This window comes from Phocoena phocoena, chromosome 1, assembly GCF_963924675.1.
Source record: "Phocoena phocoena chromosome 1, mPhoPho1.1, whole genome shotgun sequence".
Classification (NCBI taxonomy): Eukaryota; Metazoa; Chordata; class Mammalia; order Artiodactyla; family Phocoenidae; genus Phocoena; species Phocoena phocoena.
Genome location: NC_089219.1, coordinates 150,233,069 through 150,259,817, shown reverse-complemented (window position 1 = coordinate 150,259,817; position 26,749 = coordinate 150,233,069). Strand labels below are relative to the sequence as shown.

The window sequence follows — 26,749 nt, the reverse complement described above, 5'->3', positions numbered from 1 at the left end:
TAGAATTGCTAGGGATAAGTGTATGAACATTTAGATGCTTAGTAAATATAGCCAAATGCCTTTCTAGAAGGTTAGTTCTAACTTGATCATATGTCAAATAATTAACATATCTGGATGTATTGTGTTTCTGGATTCTTTTGTTGTTGTTGTTGTATTGACCTGTCTATTCTATCACAAACTACTTTGTGTTTAAATAGTACAGCTTTCTACTGTTATAATATCTGATAAAGCAAGAACCCCGTCACTATAATTTTTTAAGCTTTTCCTGTCTCTTCTGTTTGTTTTTACAGGAGTATTAGATGATTTGTCATTTTCTAAAAACAGATATGTTGTGATTTCATTTAAGTTTATAGAGTAATCGTTGAAAACTGGCACATTTTCTGTAATGCTTTCCCATTCAGAAATTTACTAGGCCTTTCTATTTGTTCAAGTAATCTTTTCTCTCACTTGGTTGTTTTCATGACTCCTTAAATATACTACTAGGTTTCTATATTTTGCTATGTTTTATTAACCAGAAATTAGACATACTTTTACATTTTAACTTATTCTTTTTAGAAAACATTTGTATCCATAAAGTAATGTTGCCATAGTGGGTCATGTGATATTTGGTGAGGACACAATCAAATGGACAGTGCTTGGGAATTTTAATCAGAAAAGTTTCCATAGTGGAGGAGATATTTCAGATGCATCTCAAGAGAGTGTAAACAAGGGGAGAAAGGTATTCCAGGTAGAAGGAGCAGTTTGAGCAAAGACCCAGAGGCTTGTCATTCCATCATATATTATGAGAACTACATAAGCAGTTGACATGACTGGGAAAATAGTATGTGTGATGGTGATTGAAGGTGAAGGTGGCATAGGTTTATGTGGAGGAGTGGCATAAAAGACCCCTCTGACCACATAAACCTTGTGGAAATTACAGAATATTCTGATAGGTGCAAAGGATACATCTTTAGCAAATGATATCATCAGGTATCAGCCTGGAAATGTTCCATGTGCTCAGGTTCTTAAGTCTCCATACATGCTAGTGTTAGGGCGGATAATTATGTAAAGTCTTACCAAATCTCAGGTAACTTCCAGTGGGGGATGACCAAGTCATGTCACCCTAAACATGTCACCCACAAACTCCAGCAAAATTACTTTAACATGCCAAGTCACTAGGATCTATCTAAATGATCTGATTACACTGTTCACAGTTCTATAATGCCTAGGGCAGGCATCAGACATGAAGGGGTTACATTGAAACTATGTAATAGTGGCATCTTTGAACCTGAATAGTTTGCTCTAAGCCTGGGAGGGTCTGAGTACTGTTGGTCTTGCAAGGGTTTACATTTGAGATGTACTTTTGGCAGTAGTGTTTATCAGAGTATGTATCACATAACCCTGGTTTTGTGAATGATTTCAGGAGAAACAGTGCTCTCTGATCAAAAAAGATTGGGAAATACTTCATACTACATTTTTCTCATGGTGATTCACAATGACCAGGAGAATATTTAAAGTCCTACAATAAAGACGCTTGTTTAATTTTTTAAAAACTAATCTCTCAAACTAGTTGGACTGCAGAACTTTTTTTTTTTTCTCATATAATGAATGCTTTTAACATCCCATTGAACTAATGTTTAATTTAACAGTCTTGGGGAAATCTGGAAAGATGGTCAAGAGCTAGATCATCAAAAGCCTTGCATGTGATGACAAGGAATTGGTGTTTATCCTGTAGAATCTTAAGCAAAGAAATAATACGTTCAGATTTGCATTTTCAAAGGAAGGGGCGGTACTGGGCTGTCAACCAAAGCAGCAGTGTGGGGCTCAAGAGGATGGAATAGATGTAAGAAATACTTTCACTATGAAGAAGATAGGCTTTCCAGGATTTAGTGAATTGAAGAATGTGGGGACAAGGGGACACAAAGAATGAGTCAAGCAGATGTCACTGGGTGGACCCAATGGTTCATCAAAAGAAGAGAGGGACATGTTTGTGGGGAAAGATGATGAGTTCAGTTCTGACCTACTACTTCCAGGCACCCATGACGTAGGACTCAAGAGAGAGGACTGGACTCAGGTAGATGACATTTAAATCACAATTGAAGCCTTGGTACTGAACAGAACATAGACGATTAAAATAGGGATGAGAACAGATCTCAGGACAATAATGCTTAAGAGACAGGAGGGGAAGGAACAGTCAGAAGTAAGATGAAAGGGGAAAATAGTTTCACAGAATTCAAGATAGAAAAAGGTCTCAAGAAAACAAAACTAGGCATGTCATTTGCATGGCTTTCCTCACAGGAAGTTAGAAGATAATTTTAGCCAAGGGTAATTTAAATAGAAATTTAAGTAGAAAATGTGGTCTCTATCTCCTTCCTTCCTGCTACTAAGTTTGCTATCAGAGCATTGCAAAGTTCAGGAATGCCTACAAGCTCAAATAATTCATAATGTTCCAGTCTGATTATTAAGGTTATTAACATGTTTTTATCAAATACTATATGTAAGTGCCTCAGTTGATATGAACCAAACATATATGTTAAACTAAATTCTTAAGCATCACTCACTTGTTTTATTTCCATTTTCTAACTGACTTCAATTTAGTTTCTGATACTTGATGTAGACATTTGAGTTGCCTTCAATACTTTTTGTAAGTAAGATGAGTAATGAATCATTTGAAAATTGATGTCTAGTAACAAAATTAAATATTTTTAAAAGTCATCCTAACACGTGAAGAAGAGACTATGTTATTATTTTTCTTGTCTTCTAAGATATTTTAATAAAACCTAAATCTCACATTAACCTAAAAGTTACCATTTTGTAATAATTTTAATGTATATTCCCCTTAAATATGTAAGTTGACCTCTTAAATATGATAGTGAGTGACAGGCTGTAAGTACCCTCAACAGTAATCTTTCTTACCCAATAATTTTGTATTACTTTATCTCAGAGTTCTACATGATGGTACAATCACATTTTATTGTCCTTTACTAATTTTGGCAAAGAGTTTTAGAAGCACAGCAAAGTACATGTGCTTTCAAAGAATAAAAGTAAAACTGTCTTCAAAATAATTTAAAGCTTTTAGTGCTGCATGACTATGTAAGGATTTTGAATTAAACATCAAATCTAAAAAATTTATTTTTAAGTTACATTGGAAGATTGGTTCCCCAAAGGTAAATTTATGATCATATTATAAAATGAAAGCTTATGACTTTTTTTCAGTCTGGGAGTCATAGTTATTAGTCATTAAGAGTCCTGCCTAATATCAACTTCTGTCTTGGATACTTAGCAGCTTAGCAAGTTATTTTCATGGGTCTTTCCAAAAAATGGGGGTTACCTCACAGGATATTTAAGACAATAAAATGAAATCATCCGTGAAAAGTACTTACCTGGTGTTGGGAATTATGGAAAGGAAACAACTTTTACACCTTTATAGTAATCATAGTCAATGAGTAAATAATTTCTTTTTTCTTTTTCCTTCCACTTAGCAATTACTATACAAATGCAAGCCGTAAAGAAGACGTTCATTTAGAAACACTGGAAGTATATTCTGTTGATCCATACAACCTAGCAAACTAATCAAAAGACAAACTGGTATCTTATTAATTCATATGTCAAATTTTCCTTCAATTTAAATGTATCACTAAGCATAGTACTAAATATATATGGTTCTGTTGCACGTCTTTACTAATCATGCACAAAAATTGTTAACTTATCTATTTCACATTGCCAACTGTGTCCCTGTTTTTGTTAAAATTTATTAATCTATTCAACAAATATTTAAATAAATAGAAAAATAATTAAGAATAAGATAAATAAGAACATGATAAGTATTGTGGAGAAAAAGAAAGCAGGAAAGGGGATAGATAGGGCAGGGTAGTTGGAAGAGAAGTCCTCACTAAGAAAATGACATTTGAGCAAAGACTAATGTGAAGTAAGGAACTAGCCTTGTAAAGGAAAGAGCATTCCAGGAAGAAAGAACAGTAAGTGCAAAGATCATAATAAGGTGGTGTGTTCCTGCTGCAGTGTGGCCTTGCGTGGACTGACCAAGGGAGAGAGCGGCAGAGACGAAACCAGAGAGGTACAGGAGGAGGGTGAGGATGGTCGACCCTACAGAGTATGCTAGGTCATTGTAATGAGCTTAGTGTTTATTCTGAGATGGGAACCACTGGAGGATTTTAAGCAGAGAAGCAAATGATCACTTTAACTGCTGTGTTAAGAAGAGAGTGTAGGTAGCCACGGGTGGAAGATGGGGAATCCCTGTGGACCCTATCACAGAACTCCAATAAATTGTGAGTGGCTACCAACAAGCTGGTAAGAAGAGTTCAGATTCTGCATGCATTCCTGAGATAGTGACAGTAGAGTTTGCTGACAGTTTGTATCAGGATATAAGAGAAAGGGAGGAGTCTATGATGCCTGGGTTCTTTGGCCTGAGTAACTGGAAGGACAGAATTTCCATTAATTATGACAACTGAGAATGAAAAGCAACTGAGAATGAAAAGCAAAAGTTACACTTTGGAGATGTTAAGTGTGACATATCTAATAGACATCCACGTACAAGTGCCGAAAAGGTAGCTGGATGTACAGGTCAGCACTTCGGGAATAGGACCAGGCTTGGCATACAAATTTGGGCCTTGTCAGTATATGGATGTACAGAATAATGAAACTGAGTAAGATCAGCAAGGGGGTGAAAGAGGTTAGCAAAGAGGAAAGGTCCAAGTGCTGAGCCCTGGATCCTCCAACATTAGGAGTCATGGAGTGGGGAGGAGCCAAAACAGGGGTGAAGAAGCAGCTCTGATACAGGACAGAACCCCAGAGTGTGATGCTCTAGAGTCATGCAAAGAGAGAACTTTAATGAGGAGGGACTGATAGACCCTGTCAAATGCTGCTGAGAGATCGGGAAAGATTAGTCGTGAAAACTGACCATTGTGTTTAGCAGCACAAGATTTGCTGGTGAACTTGACAAGTACAGTTTTGGTGTAGAGGAAAGAGGCAAATTAGAGCTGATTGAAGTGACCTTAAGAGAGAATGAAAGGAGAGAAATAGGAGATATTAACTCTTTCAAGGAGTTTTTCTATAAAGAAGAGCAGATAAGTAGAGTAATGGCAAGAATAAGAAGTAAAGGGAAGTATTTTTAAGAGTGGAGGAATAGCTGTTATTCCTGTAAGCTGAAGAGAATATTTAGCAGGAAGGGGGAAAATGATGGCAGGAAATAAAAGGACGAATTGCTGGAGCAACATCTGGGTAAGCTAGAAGGAGTGGGATCTAGGACTTAAGCAGAGGAGTAGACCTTAGATAGGAGCATGGCCTTAGTAACAGGAGGGTAGGTAGAATATATGGGTGCAGATGAAGGTAGGTGGGGAGATGTGATGATGAAAGCACATGTGGAAGTTCTCTTCTGTTGCTTCTGTTTTCTCGGTGAATAAAAAGAAAAATGATCAGCTGAGAGGGAGATTAGGAAAGGAGATGTTAGAGATTTAAGGAGAAATGAGAAGGTATTAAATAGTCACCATGAGAGTTGAAACCTGAATGATAGGGAGTATAGAAAGGTTGACAGGCAACATGAAGAGTCCCCCTGAGGTTCCCAGGAGAGAAAGGGTGTGAACATTTGACAGTTTGCTAAGCCCAGGCCGTACGCTGAGGCTTTTTCATGCCTTATCTCATTTAGCCCTCACTATAGCTTTAAAAGGTGTGTATTATTCCAAGATAATACCTAGGTGAGCATATAATATCCCAGCCGAGAAAACCAAGGCGAAAAGGCTCTCTTGGCCAAAGACTTGGGGGTCAGTAATTAGCAAAGGTAGAATTCAAGCTCCAATCTGACTTCAAACTGCTTTCTCCTACATAATCTATAAGATATAAAATAAAGATACCACCTCTGCCCTCTTGGAACTTATTTTAGTAACAAAAATAAGACATATACATATCATAGTGTAAGATTAAGTGCTAAAAACAAGATACAGAAAAACTGCTGTGGCAGTTGAGGAAGAAAAGCTTCCTTGTTGCTAGTGAGTCGTAGCCAAAGAGAAGAAGAGAACAGGAGAGACTACCAGAGTGATCTCTAAATCCAAAGCCGTGGGAACCCAAAGTAAAGTTATTACCTAAATGTTTGTTGAATGAATATTTGAATGAGTGAGAATGAAGCCATTGCTTCAATTTCTCCCTCATTTATTTTTATTCATATTTATCAGTATAAAATTTAATTATTATTTGCTTTACTTCATGTTATATGAAGAAGGACCACTTAATTGAATGATACCTTCTCATAGGCTTGATGCTCCATTATTTATAGCACTTTTAATTGGTATATATAGAGAGAATGTTAAAGCTCATATTTAAACTTTGAGTTATACCACTGCCTTTCATGCTGTCTCCTAAATAGAAATTCATCTATTTCAGTATGCCTTGTTGCTTGGAACCCAACTGAACATTGGTTGGAGAGAAACCTAATATCAGCAAGTCTGTTGGCATGGTCTCAACATCAGTGAGATTATTTCATAAGTTTTAGCTCCTATATGCACTTAGCCTCAAGCAGAACAAAGAAAATTTGCTTGATGATAAAGATGGAAGCCCAGTTTTACTGCTACGTGCTCTTCAAGGACTTCTTGAAGCCTCACCTGTGACATATTTGGAGCCAGGCTATGGATATAAACAGTTAAATAGCTCTGAAAATTGTCACCTTTTCCAGGAAGGCACTAAAAAGAGCTGTCCTTGTGTCTAGACTCTTCTTTTTATAATCAGCATACTCACTGTTACCATATACTTTTGGTTGTAGTGTGGTTTAAATTATTTAAGCAAAGTATGAAGCATATCCTGCGGTTATGATGGGCATACATTTTGGGGGAAGTCTGATTTTATTTTAATAGGAGTATCTTTCTCTGATATAGTTAAACATTTCACTTTTATTTCCTCTTGGTTTGAGTTTTTCTCATCGTATATACTTTGCCTTTGCATAATCGCTCAGTAATTCCAATTTGCACAATTTTTGTAAATTATGGGAGTCAAGTTTTAATTCTGAAGTTTAATTCTGAAGTAACTGTAGTTGCTTGTAAAATGTCATTTGATAATGTGTACATTCATCAGTCAAATAAATGTTGTCTTTAAAGAAAAACACTTGCCTTATGTGATTTTTTTTTCTTCTGGAGTCAATGAACTCTTGAATAACGGCATAGTCTTAGGGTTTTTAGAGTTCCTGATTTAACGTTGATGCATTCTGGATCCCACCACTTCGTCATGTTAGCCAAACTCTCAACCCCCAAACTCAGTTCCCTCATCCTCAAGGCTTAGCAAGCCAATACTTTCCCCCAGGGCACTCATTCTCTCCTTCCACACTCTAAATCCAGCTGTCAGTTTGCTCTGTTCCAACATTTCAATTATTGAGAAAATAAGATCTTGCTCATTGGCTACCACAGATTTACTCTCCCCATTTTCTCTTAGACTGTGTATGCTGTTTGACATCTTTTTTTAAAACATTGTGGTTAAAAAAACATGTAACATAAAATTTACGATCTTAACCATTTTTAGTGTACAGTTCGGAAGTATAGAAGCGTTCAGTATATTCACATTGCTATGCAACAGATCTCCAGAACTTTTTCATCTTACAAAATTGAAGCTCTATATCCATTAAACAGTAACTCCACATTCCCTTCATCCTTCAGCCCCTGCCAACCACCATTCTACTTTCCATTTCTATGAATTTGACTACTTTAGATACCTCATATAAATGCAACCATACAGTGTTTGTCTTTTTGTGACAGGTTTATTTCACTTAGTATAGTGTCCTCAAGGTCCATCTATGTTGTAGCATGTGTCAGAATTTTTTTTCAGACTGAACAATATTTCACTGTATGTATATACAATATTTTTTATTCCATTCACCCATCAGTGGACATTTAGCTTGTAATGCTGCTATGAACATGGGTGTGTAGATATCTCTTCAAGACATTGCTTTCAGTTCTTTTGGATATATACCCAGAAGTAGTATGCTGTTTGGTATCTTATTCATTCACAGTCAGTACCATTTTCCTTTCTACAACTCATCTGTTCTTGCACCTCAAGCCATCTGCTCTATTATACCTTCGTCTCTACTCTATTCTCCTTCTTTATCATAGCAGAGGATGAAAACATCACAGGATAACTCTATTTCCTCTCCCTTCACCTCCAAGCTTATCTATACCCACTCATCTTATTCTCATTTCCACCTACCACTTTTTACAGACTATACAGTTCTCTTCTCATCCCTTTCTGTTTCTTCCAGGATACTGCTCCCTCAGTAATACCATCTCTCATCACTGGCTTCTTTTTTCCACCTACAAATATTTTCAAGCCAGTACCCACTTGCATGACAGAAATCCATCTCACACTGGCTTAAACCAAAAAGGAATTTTATTATGCCACATGACAGAAAAGGTCAAGCATGCAGCTGGCTTAAGTCAAAATGTGAATTAACTATTCAAATCATATCCTCAGGACTCTGTTCCATTTCCTGGTTCTGTTTTTTTCTTGCTGGACTCATACTCTGATAGACACTCCCTAAAAACTGGCAAAATGTTTGTTCATGATGCCAAGTGCACATCTCGTCAGCTTAGCATTCCAGCACAATGAACTTCTCTTGTCCAATAACTCCTGCAAAAGTGCCTTCATTACCTCTGATATGTCCAACTAGGATCACATGTCCCCATTTCAACCATTTACTAGGATGAGAGCAGTGAAATAAGCAGATGACAAGGCCTAGGCTGCTTGTCCAGGCTTAGAGCTAGGGATAGGATTGATCTACCTCAGTTGTTCTCAAGTGGGGCATTCACACCTCCTCTCTGCAGAGGACATTTGGCAATGTCTATAGACATTTGTGATTGTTACAGCTGGAGGAGGGGAGTGCTACTGGCATCTAGTGGGTAGAAGTCAGAGATGCTGCTAAACATCTTACAGTGCACAGGACAGCCCCCAAAACAAAGAATTGCCTGCTCAACGTGTCAATAGTGTTGTATTTGAGAAACCTTGGTCCACCTGAACCACATGGAACTGTGGAAAAGAGGAAAAATCAGGGGCCCAATTCCAGAAGAAGGGGCCCAGTTAAAGCAACAAATATCCACCCCCAAGCCTGAAAACAAATCCTCCCCAAACCATCCATGCTTTCTCTCTTAAACTATCTCCCTTCTCTTTACCACCAAATTTTCTGAAAAAGGGGTTGACCTTAGCTGATTTACTAATTTCATTTATTCACTTAACAAACAATTGTAGAAATCATTCTTGTGTGCTACGTAGTGTTTTAGGTTGTGGGATATAGCAGTGATAAATGGACATGTTCTCTCATGTAGCTTTTATTCTAGTGAAGAGAGGCAGACAACAAGAAGATTGTCAGATGGAAGTAAAATGAAAAAATAAGTAAAATTTTAAAAATTATATGAAGCAGAGAAAGAGGAAAGGAAGTTCTGAATGGATGTGCAATTGTAAATAGTGGCCAGAGAAGGTTTCACTGAGAACATCACATTTGAGCAAAAAAACTCAAGGAGATGACGGAGGTAGCCATGCAGATAGATATCTGGTCAGAAAGTGTTCCAAGCAAAAGAAACATTAGGTGAAAAAAAACCAAAACAAAACACAATAGAACAAACAAAAACAAACCAAAAAAAATCAAAGAGGGACTATGTCTGCTGCATTTGGAGAAATGTTTTTGCATGCTTATGGTAAAATCCAGTAGAAAGGGGGAAAATAATGATTCTGGAGAAAGAGGGGAATTCCTGGAGTGATGTCTTTGAGCAAGTAAGAACAAATTGAATCTAGTGCACTAGTGGAGAAGTTAGCCTTCGATAAGGGTGTGAACAGTATAACCATACTAAGAGGAGATAAGGAAACTATATAAACCAGATAGAGGTATTGGTGTTAAGTAATGAAAGAAGTTTGTGGAAGTTTTCTTTGATTTTTTTTCTAGAAAATAAAAGAAGCAAAGCTATAAACAGAGACTAATAATGATGGAGGAGAAGTCAGAGTTCAATGTCAAAATAAAAAATTTGAAATAGTCTCTTGGAAGAATGAGAGAGTAAATGGACTAGGTAAGTATAGTAAGAACACCAGGCAGCATTACAAAGGTCCATTTGAAATGAGTTGTCATTAAACAGACTAGCTCCCATGGATATGTGTTTTTCTCCAACCATGTTCAATTTCATGGGTACAGGGGCAAAATTATGGAGAAATGAATCTATCCAAGATTGTTCGTTTAATAAATATGATAAAGTGGGAGAAGGGCAAAGAAGCCGAGGTTGTATGCAAGATAGTGATTATAATGATCGATCATGGAATTTAACCTGGTAAGGATGAAAGTGAGGACACTAAGGGGGTTTGAGATTGAGAGATGGCAGTAAGATCAATGGACTGTAGGAACTGAGAGATACAAAGATTGTTGGGATCAGGGTACTAGAGGTGAAATAGAAGGATAGGACTGGTGGTTGGACAGTGGGATGGCCAAAATTATGAAGGGATTATAGTAATTAATGACGACAGGGTCTAAGGTATGGCCATGGGCATAAGTGGCAGAGTAGAAGGAAGAACAAGATCATTGGCAGAGAAGAGGTCAAGGTGCCGAAAGGCCAGGTATTTGGAAAATACCATCACTGTGAATATCAATTCACTGAGGACTATGACAGGAGTAACAGTAGAGGAGTTTGCCATGAGCTAGGAGCTAAAACCTTCAAGATATGAGGGAAGGAAGCAGATGCTAGAAGATTAGTGTAAAAAGAAGTGGTAATGAGTGGCATATTCTGATAGCATATGAGGTAAGCCTGGGGAATTGAATCTTCTATTCCCTTTTCCATGGTCTACCATGATCTGGCTTCTTTTTCCGTTGCTCTGTAGAGAATATCTTGAAAGGATAATATCAAATCCTTGATAGAGTGGTATTAAAGTATTAAAAAGGAAGTGTGGTGAATGATGTGATCAAAGTAGACGTTTCTTGCAGTAAAGTCTTGGGAGAGAGTCTAATGGAAAGCAATGGAAAATTAAGAATATATCTGGCCTTTGGGACACTGCCCTTTCTCAACTAGTGAGGGTAGGAAGTGAGACTTGAATAAAAGGGATAAATGAAGTAAGACAGTATTCTGGATTGTTTTTGTGAGCTAAGGCTGTACATGCTGAATGATATAGGTTTGCTGGACTGTGTGTACATGGGTCTCCAACGGTGAAAGTACACTGAGTAGAGAATAGTTTTCAACCTTGAGTGTCTTTACTCCACCATGAATCATATCTATGCATGGAGGAGAAAAGAGCTAGCATATTTACTGAAATATCTGCTACAATATCTTTTCAACCCTCATCCCCCTCTCCTCTCTACAGCATTTGATATTTGGAATTACTCCACTCTCCATACGACTTGTTTCGACTCTTGCTTCAGAAATGAGTGGCTCTTGTTTCTACTAATTTTTAAATCTGGAGTTCTTGTCTTAGGAACCACAGACCTCCAAAAATTCGTGGCTAGAACTGTATTTCTGTTTAACCAGTGTTCTTTGTAATCCCATGTACTTTATTTTTTGCATTTAAAAAATAATTCTGAGAAGGGGTCCTGCTTGATTAAACAGGCAAAGTGGTCCATGATACACAAAAATGTTAAAAACCTCTGGTTGATAAGTCATACAGAAAAAGACAAATGCTGTATGTTCTCATTTGTATGTGGAATCTAAAAAATAAAACAAAAGGATGAATATAGGGCTTCCCTGGTGGCGCAGTGGTTAAGAACTCACCTGCCAATGCAGGGGACACGTGTTTGAGCCCTGGTCCCAGAAGATCCCACATGCCTCAGAGCAACTAAGCCCATGTGCCACAATTACTGAGCCTGCACTCTAGAGCCTTTGAGCCACAACTACTGAAGCCTGCGTGCCTAGAGCCCATGCTCTGCAACAAGAGAAACCACCGCAATGAGAAGCCCACGTACCACAATGGAGAGTAGCCCCCACTTGCTGCAACTAGAGGAAGCCCACGTGCAGCAATGAAGACCCAACACAGCCAAAAATAAAAACAAATTAATTAATTAATTAAAAAAAAAGAATGAATATAACAGAACAGAAACAGACTCACAGATATAAGGAACAAACTAGTGGTTACCAGTAGGGAGAGGGAGGGGGAGAGGGACAAGATAGGGGTAGGGAACTAAGAGGTACAAACTACTATGTATTAATAAATAAGGTACAAGGGTATATCATACAGCACAGGGAATATAGCCAATAATAACTTTAAATGGAATATAAGCAATAAAAATTTTGAATCACTATGTTGTACACCTGAAACTAATATTGTACATCAATTATACTTCAACAAAATTTTTTAAAAACCTCTAGATGAATCCTGATCTTTCTATTGTTTATTGTACATGTTCTCCCTTAACAGACCCAACAATTCCTGAGATTTTTAACCCTCTTCCATCCATTTCCTTTTCAGAAGTCCTCATTATGGGCCTTACTAGAAGTCCAGCTTCATAATCAACAAACTACCTATATTCCCAAACTTTTCCTAGAACATTCCCACACCTCCTGGCTGTCACGAAACTCCATTTGCCCAATGACCATAACTTTCTCAGTTAAAAATCCAAAGAGCTTTTGACATTCTCCCTTGATCAGGTTACCCTCCCTCCTCCATATTAATTTCCTGTTACTGCTATAACAAATTACCTTGAATCTTAAAACAACACAGATTTTTGTTTTAACAATTCTGGAGGTCAGAAGTCTAAAATGAGTATTACAGGGCTGGACCAAGGTGTTGGTGGGACTGACTCTTTCTGAAAACTCCAGAAAAGAATCTGTTCCTTGCCTCTTCCAGCTTCTAGAGGTAGCTGGCATTCCTTGGCTTGTGGCAGCATCACTCCAATCTGTGCTTCAGACATTGCCTTTTCCCACTTTGTTCTGCTGCGTTCCTCTTATAAGAACCCCTTTGATTATGTTGCCCACCCAGATAATACAGGATAATCTCCCCATTTCAAACTCCTTAATTTAATCACACCTGCAAAATCCCTCTTGCCACATAAGGTGACATATCACACGTTGTGGGGAATAGGACGGGGACATCTTGGGGACCATTATTCTGCCTACCACACACTCCCATTTCTCTCATCTTTGAATTCTTACCTTTCCCTCCCCCATACTTCTTATTTCAATAAATAGCACTACCATTCACTTTGAATCCTCGGGCTAACTATAGATTTCCTTCTTTTTCTCACCACTAACTTTAAGAAAGAAATTAACCAAAATCCAATGCTTGAGCAAATTTTGTTCATCTGCAATATCTTTCTTAATTGTCTACTTTATCCCCAGTCACAGTCACCACCAAACCCCACCCAGATGATGGCAAAAGCCTCCTTGCTGGTCTCCGCTATTGCCCTATTCCTATCCAGTCTCTATACTATAGACAGAATAATACTTTTAAAAATGCAAATTTGATTAAGTCACTCTCGTTTAAAAAAATCTTTCGGTGGCTTGGTGTATCTCAATTCAACATAAAGAAATTGGTTCTTCATATTCCTTGTACACTGAGCATGCTGCCTGCAACAGTTGCTTCAACAGAGAAAGCAGGCATTTCTTTAGGTGACCTACCCACGTGGATTCTTGAGAAGGGGAAAAGTCGCGCAGGGGTGTAAAAAGGGAAGTTGTGAGAATCCACCGCCTTTGTCTGGAACTGCCCATCCTCACACGCGGAATACATCAAGGAGCTGAAAGCGCTGCCAGATTTTCCTCCTGTACCTGGATCTCTAAGGTGGTCTTTGGGAGTGATACTTGTTAGAAACAATGCAAACTGGGAGTAAACAAGACCTTGCTCACCAAGGGGAAGTTGTGGTCAAAAGCTTTTTGTCCCGGAACCTCCGCCACGCTTCTCAGACCCTGGGAGCGGAACCGGGTGTGTGGCACTTCTCTCGGCTGCACTTTCCCCTGACTGACTTCGATTTTCTCCGAGATCGCATCTGGTTACTAGAGGCCCTTGGGGACGATGGGAGCCACTTCTCCGAGGAGCCGGGAGCCTCTCCTGCCGCCAGCGTTCCCTACCTTCTGCCCCGGAGGAGCCCTCCTGGCGGTTCTGGTGCTGCTCGCGCTGCCGCCGGCCTGGGGTGAGATGCGGGCGGGCGTGGGAGCGGGCGCGGCGGGCACTACCTCGCTGGACCTCGCGCCCAAAGTGTCTCTTTGCATGCGCTAGGCGCGCGAGAAGGCAAGTCGGCTCCGGGATTCCCCTCTGTGTCCCGGGACCCTGCTGGCACTGGTCGAATTCCTCTCTTCGGGGGGCTTATGTTGTGCTCAGCGCAGACGATGAACAGGTGCTGCCCGGAATTGCTTGCCTTTGTGTTAATACAGAGACTGGCTTATAGCAGTGCGGCGCTGATCACAGGGAAAGAAAGGGGGGTTGGAAATTCGACAAACTTGGGTTCTAATCCTAGAAACATATTAATTGTGAGGAAAGTTGCTACATGTGTTTCGTCATCTGTCAATGCGAATACTGATCTCTGTACCTCATGGGGTTGGTACCTAAATGGCATAAAGCCTGTCAAAGGTCTAACACAGGGCCTGCCACTTGATTTTTATCGTCATTACTTCAGCTCTTTGTTCACGAGAGTGTTTGGACAAGCAGTCCAGGGGGTGCAATTATCACCTGAAAAGTGCCCTGCATCCGGCTATATTCACCCCACCCACACCCCAAACAACCACTGCCATCATTACAGATCCCAGGTGCTTGGGATTAGAAGAGCTAGCTAAGCTGCAGAACCCGCAGTGTAACGGTTACCAGTAGAAGGAGAGTGTAGAGATGTTTACATATTGTCCCATTTTAGTCAATTGTTTAGAACAAAACTATCATGAAAATTTTGATGTGGCATCCTCCCTTCCTTCCGTTAGCTTCAAACAGGTAAACCGAGATTAGAACCCTTCTCTTCTTATTTTTGGCTTTCCTAGAAGTCTTCTTAGTTGCTTAGACTCATGTCAACATCTTGGTTGAAGAGACAGTCTTTTTTTGTCCAGCCTCTTCTTGACAACTCCGTTTGCTCTTCGCCGTCACTAGACGTTTTGCATTCATTATTATTTATTTATTTATTTTGCGGTACGCGGGCCTCTCACCGCTGCGGCCTCTCCCGCTGCGGAGCACAGGCTCCAGGCTCCGGACGCGCAGGCTCAGCGGCCATGGCTCACGGGCCCAGCCTCTCCGCGGCACGCGGGATCCTCCCGGACCGGGGCACGAACCGTGTCCCCTGCATCGGCAGGCGGACTCTCAACCACTGCGCCACCAGGGAAGCCCCATTCATTATTTGATTGTGCCTTCTCTTCTAAGAGGAGAAGGAAAACCAAGTTTCCAAAGAAATTGCTATTAATATCTTATCTCCTTAGACGTCATAAAAGAACCTGTTCACTGAAGAAATGGGATAAAACCTAAAGCTTTATTTTCAGAAGAGAAGCATGCCAAGTAAGTTAAGCAATCTGTGCTTATAATTTTTTTTTTTTTTTCGGTATGCGGGCCTCTCACTGTTGTGGCCTCTCCTGTTGCGGAGCACAGGCTCCGGACGCACAGGCTCAGCGGCCATGGCTCACGGGCCCAGCATGTGGGATCTTCCTGGACCGGGGCACGAACCCGTGTCCTCTGCATTGGCAGGCGGACTCTCAACCACTGCGCCACCAGGGAAGCCCTGTGCTTATAATTTTTGTGGACTTTGTGGCTATCTGTCTCCCTTCTTACTGAAATGTTGTTGTAGCCTGTCCGTGTTTATTAAATTACTATTATAGTACAATCACAGACACTATTTTTTTCAATGTCAATTTATCTCTTTATTTTTAATGTAACATTTGTTCAATTTATAGAACTAATTTTTTTAACATCTTTATTGGAGTATAATTGCTTTACAATGTTGTGTTAGTTTCTGCTGCATAACAAAGTGAATCAGCTATATGTATACATATAACCTCAAATCCCCTTCCTCTTGTGTCTCCCTCCCACCCTCCCTATCCCACCCTTCTAGGTGGCCACAAAGCACCGAGCTGATCTCCCTGTGCTATGCAGCTTCTTCCCACTAGCTATCTATTTTACATTTGGTAGTGTATATATGTCAGTGCTACTCTCTCACTTTGTCCCAGCTTACCCTTCCCCCTCCCTGCCAGACACTATTAATTACAAAACAAAATTTCCTAAGGTCATCATAATAACTTCAAAATGTGAAACAGCCTAAACTAAACTATCTAGTAATTTACTTGCCCAAGTAATTTAGCTAAAGAAAATGCTGATGGAATGCTGACAGTGTGCACAGCCCTTTGGAGTTTGAAAGAAATGTAAGAGAGAGTTATGCCTCCAAGGTGTATGCATACAGGGTGGTAGGGTGGTGGGGTTTTATGAAATCTCCTTAATTAGGCGGCCAGTGTTCTGGTTTGTCCAGCCTCTGCTACTTACTAACTGGGAGCCTTGAACCCAGCAAGTCAATTAACATTCCTGATCTTGAGAGTCCACACATATAAAATAAACATAATTGGCATTCTGCTATCTGAGAGGGTTATTGTAAAAATCAGATGAGGTAGTGTGTGTGACAGGGTTTTATAACCTGAAAAATCCCCATGGGGATCTACAAAATCATTACTAGGAAGTCACACAAGAGCTTGAAGGCCATGGGGTGATTGAAAAGGGAGATCCAGTGATCTTAACCTGGGTGGAAGGAGCATGGCTTTAACAGCACTAGAGGAGTAAATCCAAAAAAAAGATTGTAAAGCATGTTTCACAGGGATATTTATTTTACATAAAAATTAGCACACTAGTGAAGCTTTGCTAGGACCACTTTGGACCTGGAGCAGACTCTGGCGCCCTCACTTGGTAAACATACATGTTTAAATATATTTAACATTTAAATATACATAATATAACATATTACATATAAATTAATATAATTATGTTATATTCTGTAATATAACACACTGTTTTATATATATAAATTGTTATATTTATATTATAAATCATATTATGCTATATTTATGCTGTTATATAGCATGTATGATTACATTGTATATTGCAAACATATAATTATATATAACAGCTTTATTAGTTATATAATATATATTATAATGTAATATCTAATATTAACTTCTTATAGTTTGTATAGATTATAATATATAATATTAATCTATATAATACATAACGTGCATATTAAATATCATATATTATTTAATACCAAAGTATATATTATATTATGCCATATAGAAAATCTAATGTATATTATACATTATAACAAAGTATGTAGTACATACTATATATTATATAATACACCAATTATATAACATTTAATATATATCATAAAATATATTTAAATATTTAAATATAAAATATATAAAAAATTTTAAAGTGAATGCTCTTTTTTTCTTTAACTTAAAGAGTTACTTAAGCAAAACATTTTCAGGTCCCTTCAATAAAGGAGAGTATGCAGTATGGGGAGCAGAGCATACTCCAGGTTGTCAGCTCATGTTTGAACAGACATGGAAGAAATAAAGGGTAGTTTGTACTTATAGTATAGAATAAATCAACCTGCCTTGAGTAGAAGTTTTGAGTCAGGTGTATTTCAAAGTGGACTGTGTCATCCAAGACAAAAATCACAATGAGATGACACTATACACCCACCAGAATGGCTAAAATTTTAAAAGCTTACCATGCCAAGAATTGGCTATAAGGTGAAGTAACTAGAATTATCATACATTGCTTATTGGTAAAATGATACAACCCCTTTGGAAACAGAGTTTTGGCAGTTTCTTAGAAAGTTAAACACACATGTATCTAAGCATTTCACTCCTAGGTATTTACTCAAGAGAAATGAAAGCATATGTCCTCATAAAGACTTGTTCATAAATTTTTATAGCGGTTTTATTTGTAACAGCCAACAACTGGAAACAATTCAAAAGTCCTTCAACAGCTGAAAGGGTAAACTAAATTAAGGTGTATTTTTGCAACTGAACGTTATTCAGCAAACAAAACAAAACCACGCAAATTTTTATATGCAACACCTGGATTATTCTCAAAATAATTATGCTATGTGAAAGCTAGACAAAAATAAAAAGTACAAACTGAGTGATTCAGTTTATATAAAATTCTAGAAGTCAGATCAATCTGTGTAAGAGGAAGCAGGTTGTAGGTTGCCTAGAGAAGGAGATAGAGAGATGGATGGATTACAAAGCAACATTAGGAAACTCTAGGGAGTGTGATGGAAATGTTTGTTGTCTTGATTATGGTGATCATTTCATGGTGCATACATATGTCAAGAGTCATCAAATTGTACAATTACTGTATTTAATATATCTTAATAAAGCTATACAAAAAGTTTTTTTGTAAACTCTTGTAGATCTTGAGTTTACATAGTTCATATTAATATAGTTATCATAGGAACCAGCCATAATTTGAGGGATTGGCAATGAAGGAGGAAAAAGAAACTAGATCAAGCTTTCTCAGGTGAAGTTTCATATACTCTTTTTCATTTGGGATATTATCCAAATTTGAATTTTTAATTATTCCATATACTATACCCAGAACTCAGGTAAGAATTTTAGGTAATTAAAGGAAAGTAATGTCATTCCAAGAACTATCCATTCCATTTGCTTTTTTGTTTTAGATCTCTGTCTTCTCCTTGTGAGGTTTGCTGTGACATTCAGCCTCTCCTAGTAAAACTTTTGACACCAGAAGGTCCATTTGGAATCTCTTCCCTTGTCCAGCATCAATGGACGAGATGAATATCTCATCCCACATATCAACTAAAGAAAAGGTGAAGGCATAACATTTGAAATCACAGGAGTTGTTTTATACTTGGTAGCTTTTTCCTGTTTGTCATGGTGGTTCTCAAAGTGCTGTTATCTATCAAAATCACCTGTGAAGCTTTTTAAAAAGATAATTTTGTGGGCTGTAACCCACAACCACTGAATTAGAGCTTTTTAGGGATATAGCCCGGACTCTTGATTTTTTTAAGTTTTGTAGGTAATTCATCATTCATCTATTCATTGCAACAAATATGCACAGACTGCTTATAATTGAGTGCTAGGCACCTGGACTAGGTATCAGTTTAGAGGAGCAAAAATCATGGGGCTTCTTGCCTTCATATTATGCATGTCTAATATGCACGTCTAATACTCATTGAAAGAAATAGCTATTTTTAGAAGCACACAAATATAAAAAACACAACTTATAGTAAGTGATATAAAAGGAAAAGTAAAGTGTCCAATTAGAAATTATTATGGGGGTGGGCAGAGGGAAGTAGTCCAGATTTAAAATCCCTGGGAGGGTCAGGGAAGGCTTCAAAAAGGAAGCAGCATTTTATTTTATTTTATTTTATTTATTTATTTTTTTAAACATCTTTATTGGGGTATAATTGATTTAAAATGGTGTGTTAGTTTCTGCTTTATAACAAAGTGAATCAGCTATACATATACATATGTTCCCATATGTCTTCCCTCTTGCGTCTCCCTCCCTCCCACTCTCCCCATCCCACCCTTCCAGGCTGTCACAAAGCACCGAGCTAATATCCCTGTGCCTTGCGGCTGCTTCCCCCCAGCTATCTACCTTACTACGTTTGTTAGTGTGTATATGTCCATGACTCTCTCTCGCCCTGTCAAAACTCACCCCTCCCCCTCCCCATACCCTCAAGTCCGTTCTCCAGTAGGTCTGCATCTTTATTCCTATCTTACCCCTAGGTTCTTCATGACATTTTTTTCCCTTAAATTCCATATATATGTGTTAGCATACGGTATTTGTCTTTTTCTTTCTGACTTACTTCACTCTGTATGACAGACTCTAGGTCTATCCATCTCATTACAAATAGCTCAATTTCATTTGGAAGCAGCATTTTAGCAGAGACCTGGAAGAAGAGTGAAAGTCAGAATGAAGATAAAAGTAATCATATGGAGCGAATATCACAGAAAGAAGAAAGAATATACATCATAAAGAAGGGGGAGAATGGGTTGTGGCGGGGAAGGACTACAGCCCAGTCAGAGGAGACAGTGGTACAAGATGAGGAAAGAAACATAGGCAAGGGCACTCGTGCTTAACAATTGCTGGTTTAATAAAGAGAATGTGTAGTGATAGATATAAGACTGTCTAATATTAGGAAAAAATAATTAAGTAATATGAACTTCCTTGGATCACCATCTTTTGCTTAAGTAGGGTACACAGATTAAGTCCCCTCATTCTGATTAAAGCCCTTAAACAGGAAAAAGGAACTTAGCAACTCTGTAGACCTAATGGCTAGCTGGATCCAGTTTCTTCAGGAATTCTCCTGTCTGTCAGTGGTCCGGTGGGAACCATGATAGAACTCATGGGTTGCAGAGATTAAATCCCAGCCTGAATCTGGGGCACACTCATTCAGGAGAACTTCTGAGATCACTGGTCACTGAGGTCCTTCAGGGCTTTTCCAACTAGACAAGTTTATTCTAAACTAGCTCTGAACACCTAGGTAGAAAATAAGCTCTTGGAAGCAAAGTGAGCATGCCCACTTCTGCAGAATATTCGAATCTACCTGTTAGCATCTACCTTTCTCTATGGATCATAACTACTATAATGACAATTTATTAAGTGCTTTCTATGTATAAGATGCTACTAAATACTTTGCATCTTTGACCCTCTCAGCGAAAGTACTAGGTAAATATTATTATCACTTTTAGGAAGGTGAAACTGAGGCTCAGAGAAATTTAAGCAGCTCATCTAAGCCCCACAGCTAGTAAGTAGAAGACATTGGATTCAAAGCCAGGTCTCTACAAATTCAAACTTTTTAACACCATGTGCCATTATCTTTTGTGTTAGTTTCTGATTGCTGCTATAACAAATTGTCACAAACTCAGTAGCTTAAAACAACAGAAATTTATTCTCTTAAAGTACTGGAGGTCAAAATCTACAGTGGGTCCATAGAGTTGTGTTCTTTCTGGATGCTCAAGTGGAGTATAGGTTTCCTTGCTCTTTCTACCTTCCAGAGGCAGCGTACAGCCTTTGGCTCATGGCCCCCTTTCTCTACTTTCAAAGTCAGCAGTGCACTATTTTCAAATCTTCTTCGGTCTCCTTTGATCCTTTGCTTCTTTCCTATAAGGACCTTTGTGATTAACTTTAGGGTCCATCCAAATAATCCAGGATGATCTTCCCATTTCAAGGGTTTTAAATGAATCACATCTGCAAAGCGCTGTTGCCATCTTATGTAACATTCACAGTTTCCAAGGATTAGGGCATGGATGTTTTGGGAGCTCATTATCTAGCCTACCACATATTTCCACACAGATTTTCAAAACTTTAGCTGAGCCTGCTGAGGGAATCCATTGCCATTAGGGTCCAGGTTAGCAGCAAATGGTTACAGCCCAGCAAACAGCCTGCAGTGTGTACATTGATTATGACTAGTGTTAGTTTAAAATGTATGTAGAATTTAAGTACATGATAATGATAGAACAAAAGACAGGAGGGAAGTAAACAGAGTTAGCATTTCTATGGTTCTTGCATTGTTGGGGAAGTTATAATTGTTAATTACCTGCTACTATGTTAAGGATGCACATTATCTTTTTTTTTTAACATCTTTATTGGAGTATAATTGCTTTACAATGGTGTGTTAGTTTCTGCTTTATAACAAAGTGAATCAGTTATACTTATACATATGTTCCCATACCTTTTCCCTCTTGTGTCTCCCTCCCTCCCATCCCACCTATCCCACCCCTCTAGGTGGTCACAAAGCACCAAGCTGATCTCCCTGTGCTATGCGGCTGCCTCCCACTAGCTATCTATTTTACGTTTGGTAGTGTATATATGTCCATGCCACTCTCTCACTTTGTCACAGCTTACCCTTCCCCCTCCCCATATCCTCAAGTCCATTCTCTAGTAGGTCTGTGTCTTTATTCCCATCTTACCCCTAGGTTCTTCATGACCTTTTTTTTTTTCCTTAGATCCCATATATATGTGTTAGCATACGGTATTTGCTTTTCTCTTTCTGACTTACTTCACTCTGTATGACAGACTCTAGGTCCATCCACCTCACTACAAATAACTCAATTTCGTTTCTTTTTATGGCTGAGTAATATTCCATTGTATATATGTGCCACATCTTCTTTATCCATTCATCTGTTGATGGACACTTAGGTTGCTTCCATCTCCTGGCTATTGTAAATAGAGCTGCAATGAATATTTTGGTACATGACTCTTTTTGAATTATGGTTTTCTCAGGGTATATGCCCAGTAGTAGGATTGCTGGGTCGTATGGTAGTTCTATTTGTAGTTTTTTAAGGAACCTCCATACTGTTCTCCATAGTGGCTGTATCAATTTACATTCCCACCAGCAGTGCAAGAGTATTCCCTTTTCTCCACACCCTCTCCAGCATTTATTGTTTCTAGATTTGTATTCTGTTGTTTTTGGATGGAATGTCCTGTAAATATCAATTAAGTCCATCTTGTTTAATGTATCATTTAAAGCTTGTGTTTCCTTATTTATTTTCATTTTGGATGATCTGTCCATTGGTGAAAGTGGGGTGTTAAAGTCCCTTATTATGAATGTGTTACTGTCGATTTCCCCTTTTATGGCTGTTAGTATTTGCCTTATGGATTGAGGTGCTCCTATGTTGGAGGGATGCACATTATCTTTAAAGGAACAATAAAAGTAGATTATTATTATGTTGATAATAATCTAATAAAAAGAAATAAGTAAAATAATAAGTATAATTGATAATCAATAAGAAGGCGAAATAGAAGAGGATAAAGCACATAGAAAATATAGGATAAATAAAAAACAAATAGTAAGATGATTGATTGAGTCCCAAAGACATCAATAATTATATTAAATATAAACAGACAATTCCACTTTAAATACAAAGACTGTCATATTACTACATTTCCCAAACTGTGGGCTGAGGTGCCCTGGCGGCCTTCATAAATTCACAGGAGACCTAAGGAATATTTTAAATTTTCAGTGGAAACAAAACAATATTTGATATCTCTCACGTATTTTGCAAACTGCTAGCTCAGAGTAGCTCCCAGTTACATTAGGTTGCAGAAAGTTCTGCTTGGTGACATCAAATCTTTGCAAAGCTGGGTTTTCAGCAGTGGCTGTGTTAAAGAAAAAGTACCAAATGAAAATTAATGGTATAGGAAATTAGGTGGCAGTTTATAATCTGATTCCAAGGTATGAGAAGTTGAGCAGTGTCTAACATTCTATTACTAAGAATTATGGTGGGCAAAAGACTTATTAAGTGGTTTGGGTACAGTTATTTAATAAATAAAACTGTTAAGTATTTCTTTTTTGGCTAGGAATGACGTGAACAAATTACTAAGACCCCAAGAGTGCTGTGAACTAAGTTTGGGAACATCTATCATAATTAATTAAAAATAAAAACTACAGGGAATTCCCTGGTGGTCCAGTGGTTAGCACTCCGTGCTTTCACTGCCAGGGCCCAGGTTCAATCCCTGGTCAGGGAACTAAGATCCTGCAAGCTGTGCTGTGCAGCCTAAATAAATAAATATATAAATAAAAGAATAAATAAAAGTAAAAATAAAAACTATGTGTTCCATACAAAGCAAGTAATATACATGTTCAGAGACAGAATGAATGAATATAAAAAGATGGAAAACACATTATGCAAAAATGAACCAAAAGAAAGCTGATTTGACAAATGTGGCATTATGACGATCTTTGTCTTTAAATTATCATTGTGTGTTTATATTTAAAATAGTTATAGATATATTGAGGATTAAATCTACAAACTTGTTATTTGTTTCTTAATTGCCTTATAACTAAAGTAGACAAAATAGAATTTGTGTCAAGATTCATTACTAAAGAGAGATATGTTCTAATAATAAAAGAGTCTATCTACTAGAAAATATAATTTTAAAATATATAAAGGTACATTACTGTACCTAAATAAAAATGTTAAAACTATGTATATATTAATATATAAAAATAAAAAAATGGACAGAGTTAGAAAAAGAAATAAGACACATGTACAATAGATGGAACATTATCTGGTAGAATAAGCAGACTCCCAACAAATCAGTAACTGTGTAGAAGATTTAAACAAATATTAACCGATTGTGCCTCACTGATATACCCAGGGCACTGCACCCTCTACCACAGACACATATTTTTTACATACACCTACAGTTATTTCAGTTGATCATATGGTGAGCCATAAAACAAACTCAATCAATCTCAAAACTTGATAATAAATATACAGCTAAAAACATTCCTCAAATGGTTGTAAATTCTGCAAAACATTTCTAAGTAAACCATGGGTCATTGAAGAAACTACAATGGTCATTATCAAATATTTTAAACTGAAAGAAAAGAAAATATGACACATTAAAACTTGCGGAATACATCTAAATCAATGCTTAGAATAAAAATAATAGTCTGAAGCTTTTTTTAAGACTATGAAAAGCTGAAAATAAAAAATTCTAAGTAATTATCTCAAGAAATTCATTTTTTAAAAAAGAACACCAAATAAACTCAAGAAAAATTTAGTAAAAATAAAAAGAAGATAAACATAAATCAACAAAGCCAAAAGTTGGTTCTTTGAAGACTGAAAAAATTGACCAGTTAATTGATTGGTTTCAATCTATCCTCCATTATTTGAATTAATTAGTAGGGAGTGTGGGGAGGAACAAGAGATTAAAAAAGAAAAAAGAGATTTTAAAAACTAAAGTAAAATGGTATTTTTCCAGCATATATTTCTTCTTGATTACATATTGATTGACTCTAAATGGTATTTTTATTACTTTAACTTAAACCTATGAGGTCTTAAGGGGTAGTAGCTGAGTCTAATATTTAAAATATGCATTTAAAAATATGCTTTCATAGTTGTTGAGCTTTGTCTACAAATCACGTGCTGAAATTTCTTTGTGCTGACTTGGCAACAGACTTCCAACATAGGTTACTGCTACATCATGAAACATATTGGAGAAAAAAAGAGAAAGCATAGAAATTTCTACAATAACTATTTTTTTAACTCAAACACAAATTGTTTACTTATTTCTTTAACAATAAAACAGTAATAATGACACAATAATTTAGTTGTAACAAAGCACTCAACAGAGCAAAATAAAAACAAAGCTAATTAAGGAGGCAGAGCTTCAGCTCAAGTTACTCATCTCCTTTAAACAGGAAAAACTATCATTAGTCTAGTGGTTCTCAAACAGGTCTGCTCATTTTAGGAATGGGAGGAAGGAGAACTGGTTCTTAAAAGAAATAGCTACATCCAAAGCCCACCTCAGAACAATTACATGAGAATCTCTCAGGAGTGGGGCCCATTCAAAACTTTTTGAAGTGTTGTCAGTGTTTACAACTACAAGTCTAACGTAATAAGCATTAAACACCATACCCTCAAAACAATCCAAAACCAAGGGATTTTTAAAAAAAAGAAAAGAAAAAGAAATGTGATAAATTTCTTTCCTCTTATCCTGGGAAAAGGGGGAAGGAAGCACCTACTCATTTCTCCTTGTTTTTTATCCATTTTTGATTGCCCAAAGTCAAGTTTAACAAATGTTAAATATTGGAACTTATGCAAATATCCTACCCAATTAAAATTTTCACTACTTTACATTTAGAAAGCTCTTTTAAAACAATACAAGGGGGAAGGAGCTTCAAGATGGCAGAAGAGTAAGACGTGGAGAGACCTTCCCCCCCACAAATACATCAGAAGTATATCTACATGTGGAACAACTCCTACAGAACACCTACTGAACACTGGCAGAAGACCTCAGACATCCCAAAAGGGTCTCGGTGCTCTGACCGGGTGTCAGGGAAGTGCCTCTGAAGTGGGAGAGCCAAGTTCAGGACATTGGTCCACCAGACCTCCCAGCTCCACATAATATCAAACGATGAAAAACTCCCAGAGATCTCCATCTCAACACCAACTCCACTAAACGACCAGCAAGCTACGGTGCTGGGCACCCTATGCCAAACAACTAGCAAGACAGGAACACGACCCCACCCATTAGCAGAGAAGCTGCCTAAAATCATACTAAGTTCACAGACACCCCAAAACACACAGCAGATGTGGACCTGCCCACCAGAAAGACAAGATCCACCCTCATCTACCAGAACACAGGCACTAGTCCCCTCCACCAGAAAGCCTACACAACCCACTGAACCAACCTTAGCCACTGGGGACAGACACCAAAAACAACAGGAATTACGAACCTGCAGCCTGCAAAAAGGAGACCCCAAACACAGTAAGTTAAGCAAAATAAGAAGACAGAGAAACACACAGCAGATGAAGGAGCAAGGTAAAAACCCACCAGACCTAACAAATAGAGAAAATAGGCAGTCTATCTGAAAAAGAATTCAGAATAATGATAGTAAAGATGATCCAAAATCTTGGAAATAGAATGGAGAAAATACAAGAAACATTTAACAAGGACATGGAAGAACTAACGAGCAAACAAACAATAATGAACAGCACAATAAATGAAATTAAAAATTCTCTAGAAGGAATCAGTAGCAGAATAACTGAGGCAGAAGAATTGATAGGTGACCTGGAAGATAAAAGAGTGGAAATAACTACTGCAGAGCAGAATAAAGAAAAAAGAATGAAAAGAAATGAGGACAGTCTCAGAGACATCTGGGACAATATTAAACACATGAACATTCGAATAATAGGGGTCCCATAAGAAGAAGAGAAAAAGAAAGGGACTGAGAAAATATGTGAAGAGATTAGAGTTGAAAACTTCCCTAATATGGGAAAGAAAATTGTTAACCAAGTCCAGGAAGCACAGAGAGTCCCATACAGGATAAATCCAAGGAGAAACATGCCAAGACACGTATTAATCAAACTATCAAATATTAAAT

At 37.8% G+C, this 26,749-nt stretch overlaps 2 protein-coding genes across 5 annotated transcripts in view; both read left to right on the top strand.

The window, feature by feature from the left end:
- CR2 (complement C3d receptor 2) overlaps nt 1–7,074 on the top strand; it is a 34,160-nt gene extending 27,086 nt beyond the window's left edge. For 2 of the 4 annotated variants that reach the window (XM_065872331.1, XM_065872314.1), the window contains 2 exons: nt 3,462–3,567; nt 6,373–7,074. In XM_065872331.1, the coding sequence (XP_065728403.1) occupies nt 3,462–3,552 (91 nt within the window). In that variant the 3' untranslated portion in view covers nt 3,553–3,567; nt 6,373–7,074. Of the gene's footprint in view, nt 1–3,461; nt 3,568–6,372 lie in introns of those variants that run through there. The other 2 variants (XM_065872338.1, XM_065872324.1) reach the window with 1 other exon arrangement.
- A 6,864-nt stretch (nt 7,075–13,938) lies between these two features.
- CR1 (complement C3b/C4b receptor 1 (Knops blood group)) overlaps nt 13,939–26,749 on the top strand; it is a 113,799-nt gene continuing 100,988 nt past the window's right edge. The window contains exon 1 of the mRNA XM_065871209.1: nt 13,939–14,056. Coding sequence (XP_065727281.1) covers nt 13,939–14,056 — 118 coding nt within the window. The remainder of the gene's footprint in view (nt 14,057–26,749) is intronic.